Here is a 6,138-nt window from a genome sequence, read left to right on the forward strand (position 1 = left end):
GTAATTTAATGTCTGAATCAGGTGTGTTGGACCAGGGAAAAACATAAAACCTGTAGGGCTGCGGCCCTCGAGGACCAGGATTGCCCACCCCTGGTTTAGCCTTTTTAGTGGAAATTTTCTGAGTTGAATTTCTTATAAATTTTCAAACAAACAAATCAACTTGAAAATGACTATGTGCCTCACAAGAATTCAGTAAATTATGCCACATTTAATGCAAAGTTAACATTGTTTAAAATGTCTTGGTTATGACAACTTGACATAACCATGACAAAAATATCTTTATGACAATTTGACATTGGTATGATATGGCTGATATAAATGAAATGTCAAGAGCTACTCTATTATTGTATTTACAGAGTCATGTGATTGTATCCCACCATATGATTTCTTGGTTAGACTGCTTTAGTATCAAACCAAGTTGAATGTATTTAAACATTATGACTTAATAGTGAACAGACATGATATGAAACAGACTGAATCCCAAAAGGAACATCAGAAAGTCAGATGTTCCTCTTCAAACCAGGAAAACTAATCAAAGACTCTGAGGTTAGTTTGGATGTGGCTRCAGCACCACAAACCCAATAAGCTTTCCTGAGCCTCACCTTTCTGCTCTCACCTTCATAGTTCAAGTAAAAAAATCATTCATTTGAACTACACACGTGTTTGTGGGTGGTTCATGGTAATTATCTGAAACACGTATATTTTAAGTTGAGTGCCTGTGTGTAGCACAGAAAGCATGTTTTTTTTTAACATACACCCTAGCTAACTTACATTAGAAAGAAATGTGATATTTTGGAATTAAAAAAATCAAGTAAAAAAGGAAGCAAGTCTGGGGCTCTGCCAAAGGCGAGTCAAAATGAATGGCTGAATCAGTGAATCACTGGGAATCATTCACAGTTCCTCCGTTGGTGTTAATACCAGACAATAGAGAGGTTTATTAACGGGGGGTATCAGGGTCAGTGGAGGTCAATGAAGGTGGAACCACAGCATTTRTATCATAGCTTCATCCAGCCATTGTTAGCATCATCAGATCCATCACTGTTGCCCTATTATCTGTGCCATCTAATTATCTACTGGGCCTCTTCTCCACTGAGCAACAGAAGAAGACTACATTTTAATCCCTGTCATTAAAACGTAATGAATGATGTCTCCGTTGTGCATCTGCTAGGGTAAAAAAAAAACAGCCCCTGTATTCAAGTCTGGGTGTAGATCTAGTGTTTGTATGGAGGACAAAGGTTGGATTTATTGTAGTTCTAGTAGTTAACGCTGACTACTAGACTTGGAGACATACGCGTGATGTCAGGTCCACACCTGTCCTAAACCATTTTATTTTAGAAACTAGTCATGAAATTAGTCAAACTAAGATGATTTACCTCATATTCCAGCCCCTCACGCTCTATGTCCTGTTGCATTCCCTCTAGGAAATCGTTGGGGTCAAAGAATGCATGCCCAGGAGGATGCCTGAGAAAAGAAAAGAGACTAATTATAATCAACTGGAAGAAAATGGGAAGTAAATTAGAGAAACACACTTCACAATTAAGCCAAAACACACTGCCACATTTGTCTGTTTGGATTTAATTTCACCTGAGAGCTGGAAAATGAAACGAGACGTAGAAGGGAAGCAATTTGAACTGAATGGAGAAAGAACTCTCAGATCAGATATAATGATGCTACGCCCAGAGGCTAAACTGCAAATTAACACGTGTGTTATTAATTTGACTCATCTCAAATCAAATTAAAGTACTTAGCATTATTCATTAAAGGGCATTGGATGCTGGGGCAGTGTGTGAAATGTACATTGGGTCTCTGAGCACCAGAGCTCAACACACACAAACACACATCCACACAGACACRAGCACTTTGGGAATATGGAAATAAAACTGAACTATCATTTTAATAGTGACCTTTTCAGCACTGCTGGGTTCTGACATTAAGACTTTTCTTCTTTAAAGACTATTAAACCAGGAACAGAACAGCCTTTTTTCAGGTGTCTGGGTATAAATGTCCACTATTATGGCACAATATGAGGGCCAAAATTAAGACTATTGCACAGSCAGCRGTTGYTACATCTTTTTAGCAGGAGGCTATATCTATTCCTGAGCCAGCTATTGGTCTGATTATTGACAGGCCGGCACCGCTAACTGACACGCAGCTGGCAAATGAGAAGAAGACTATTCATTTGKGTTAGCATCYGAGAGGCTAGCGACTRGCATGGATAAGCTGGCRTTAGCATTGGAGAGGCTAGCAACTAGCATGCTCACTTTACTAGACAAACTTTTTTGAATAAAAGAAAACTTTATAAACTAAACTTTCTCTAAAAAAACCCAACTTGATAGCTCTTGCTTTTCTCATAACTTGACTAAAGAGAGAGAGAGAGAGAGAAAAATATATCGCTGTCGACCAATAGACAAGGGCAAACACAGCTGCCAATTCATGTGGTAACTAAAACTGTCTGCTTCACAGTTATATGTTTTATGTTTAATATTTATGCTTGACATCATGTTCACCAGTAAAATCTGTCTAAGGAACACCTGTCAGTACRGAAGCATAGAGCTGTCACACGAATGAAATTATTTTAAACTGGATCTCATTATAACAAGAAAACTGTCTTGTAAAAATGAGAAAATATGTCATTATAAAGACAAAAATATCTCGTTATAATGAGAAAACTATCTTGTACAAACGAGAAAAYTGTCTTGTTATATCACGATAACCATCTCGTTATAACGTGTTATGGTTTCTTCTGGTTTGTCACTTTCACAGACGTTTATTGCCTGGATGGCGTGATGGAGAACACGACTGAGCCACTATATACAGTAAACAAAAACAAACAGAATGCATATTATTTGGATTTGTGCTCAGACGTTGCAGCTAGTAGCACTTCTTCAGCAATATGCACTCTCTAATCTGAATCCAGAAGCTATTATTTCAAAAACATTATTCAGTACTAACTTACTTTGTCATGTTTTAGTCTAGAAATGTGTTCCTCTTGCAGATTTCGTCTTCTTAAAAAGTCTTATAGTGGCTCAGTCATGTTCTCCATCACGCCTTCCAGGCAATAAACTTCCATGAAAGTGACAAACCAGAAGAAACCATAATACGTTATGACGAGATGGTTATCTTGATATAACAAGATAGTTTTCTCGTTTTTACAAGATAGTTTTCTCATTATAACGAGATATTTTTGTTGTTATGACGACATATTTTCTCGTTTTTACGAGAGTTTTCTCGTTAGAACGAGATCCAGTTTAAAAATAATTTCATGTCTTGTGACAGCTCTATGCTTCCGTATATCAGTGCATGTTGATGATGGGGTTTTGTATGTCAAACCATTTTTGTTGAGAAAGTTTTCTTTATTCTAAAAAGTTTGTGTCTAATAAAGTAGGTGAGCATCTTAGGCATGCTAGTCCCTAGCATCTCCAGTGCTAACGCCAGCTTATCCACGTTAGTTGCTAGTCTCTCCATTGCTAAAGCAATTGAATAATCTTCTCATTTGCCAGCACCGGCCTCTCAGTTACTGGAGTATCATTAATCAGATAAATAGGAATAGATACACTCACTGTCCACTTTATTAGGTACACCACRCTAGTAACGGTTTTGTGGTCATAAAGGGATGGACATGGTCAGCAACAATACTCAGGTAGGCTGTGGCGTTGCAACGATGCTCAATTGGTACCAAGGGGCCCAAAGARTGCCAAGAAAAGATTCCCCACACCATGACACCDCCACCACCAGCCTGAACCGTTGATACAAGGCAGGATGGATCCATGCTTTCATGTTGTTGACGCCAAATTCTGACCCTACCATYCGAATGTCGCAGCAGAAATCGAGACTCATCAGACCAGGCAACGTTTTTCCAATCTTCTCTTGTCCAATTTCGATGAGCTTGTGCAAATTGTAGCCTCAGTTTCCTGTTCTTAGCTGAAAGGAGTGGCACCCGGTGTGGTCTTCTGCTGCTGAAGCCCATCTGCCTCAAAGTTCGACATGTTGTGTGTTCAGAGATGCTCTTCTGCCTACCTTGGTTGTAACGGGTGGTTATTTGAGTCACTGTTGCCTTTCTATCAACTCGAACCAGTCTGCCCATTCTCCTCTGACCTCTGGCATCAACAAGGCATTTYCGCCCACAGGACTGCCGCTCACTGGATGTTTTTTCTTTTTCGGACCATTCTCTGTAAACCCTAGAGATGGTTGTACGTGAAAATCCCAGTAGATCAGCAGTTTCTGAAATACTCAGACCAGCCCTTCTGGCACCAACAACCATGCCACGTTCAAAGGCACTCAAATCACCTTTCTTCCCCATACTGATGCTCGGTTTGAACTGCAGGAGATTGTCTTGACCATGTCTACATGCCTAAATGCACTGAGTTGCCGCCATGTGATTGGCTGATTAGAAAGTGTTAACGAGCAGTTGGACAGGTGTACCTAATAAAGTGGCCGGTGAGTGTATAGCCTCATGCTACAAGGATGTAGCAACAGCTGGTTGTGCAATATTCTTAATTTTGGCCCTCATACCATGCCATACAATATAAGCCATGCTTTTTGCATCTGTGGTCAGACATCGGCTAGACTTTGAGCTTGGCTGAACTTCTTTGATGTACATCACTTCGAATTAATSAAGATGATCCTACATATTTTGGATGGTTTCAGATAAAGACTCGTGAGAGACAGAAACAGTTTAAAGCTGATTCTGAAAACGACAGACTGGAACATTGCCACAACAACAGCTTTGTCTTTCATTTTAACAACTGACAGGGGAAGAAAATAAATATAAAAAATCACTAAGCAGTCTTCCAGACATTGAGGGCGTCAGAGTTCAAAGATCTTGTCAGGCAGCGCAGCRTCTTGAAGGATGATCTTGCGCTGGTTGAGAAAGTTTTCATTCTATGACTACAGTTTCAGAACTTATGTATGTGAACCATCAGGCTTCACCTCACATGAATCAGAGGAGTCAAATTACGGCAACTGACTCTAGAAGTATAGTGTTTCCTTAAAACTTAAATGGAATTAATTATAGTTTTATGTGAATGCACAGACAATAAGCATGGATAATAAGTTACAGATAAACCAGAAACAGTCAGTGAAGTGTAAAGAGAGAGGGGTGTTTCCTCTGATTGGTCAGGCTTTTCCCATTTTCACCATCAACAGGCCCCAAGTGCAGTAAGAGTTAACAACATATAAAAGCAGTATTTCACAAAGAACAGTTTTTGTTACTGTACTTCCCATTAGGTGAGACAGTACTCACTCGTCCGGCAGCAGATACTCTTCCAGCTCTGTCATTGGCGGTGAGGACGCAGGCATATTGCTAAGAGCCGTGATGTGCTGCAGGGTGATGTCTGTCTGCGTGCCCATGTCTGACACCTGGATGTCTGCAGCAGGACTGACCAGTTTGGGGTAAGGGGCCCGGCGCAGAACCTGAACCATGATGGGCTCCTTGGCGGTGCGGAACGCCTCCACTGCCTGTTCGTGGGTGGCCTTGGAGAGATCCTTACCATTGACCTGCGAGACCAAAGACAGGGAAAAAAAACCAATCATGTTACTAAGAAAGAATGGTTCCAAACAATCCTTTTAATTGGTCTGTAAGGAGGAAGTTCATCATGCTGATCTGATTGTAAACCTCTCACATGAATCATTGCAACCACACAAAGTGAACTCTGATGCTGTTTGGGAAACGTCTCATTAGTGTCACAATATTATTTATAAAAAGGTCCTAGCTGGACCAAGTAGAATATGACCTTAATTAGGGAGAGTCTCTCTTTAATTAATCAAGTTCATTAGCTGTGGCTGCATGCAGGATTCCTCTTTTTAACCAAGTCGTTTCTCAGCAGAGAATAAATGTGACCTTTTGGCAGAGACAGTGGAGAGGGCGCCGGGAATTAACCTGAGAAGATTATTTTCAAAAGGCTGCAATGTGCCGTAGAGATGAGGCTAATTAGGTGTGGTTGAGCCACTTAACGTCTGTGTGCAGATGAAAGACGTGAACAGAACCTCTAAATTCCCCGCTCTCACAAGAATGTGCCACAAGATCCAAAATGACTTCAAATTTAATAGAGAAGGCTTAAACAGGATCTGTGTCTATAGGGTTTTATGAGAAATCAGGCTTCTCCACACACACACACACACACACACACACACACACAC

At 40.4% G+C, this 6,138-nt stretch overlaps 1 protein-coding gene across 1 annotated transcript in view; it reads right to left on the reverse strand.

Annotated features, from left to right (window-relative positions):
• Positions 1-6,138, reverse strand: part of pdzrn3b (PDZ domain containing RING finger 3b) — a gene marked incomplete at its 5' end in the record, with an annotated part of 148,197 nt that overhangs the window by 8,296 nt on the left and 133,763 nt on the right. The window contains 2 exon segments of the mRNA XM_014009480.1: positions 1,374-1,461; positions 5,243-5,496. Coding sequence (XP_013864934.1) covers positions 1,374-1,461; positions 5,243-5,496 — 342 coding nt within the window.

This window comes from Austrofundulus limnaeus, unplaced genomic scaffold (genome assembly GCF_001266775.1).
Source record: "Austrofundulus limnaeus strain Quisiro unplaced genomic scaffold, Austrofundulus_limnaeus-1.0 Scaffold58, whole genome shotgun sequence".
Classification (NCBI taxonomy): Eukaryota; Metazoa; Chordata; class Actinopteri; order Cyprinodontiformes; family Rivulidae; genus Austrofundulus; species Austrofundulus limnaeus.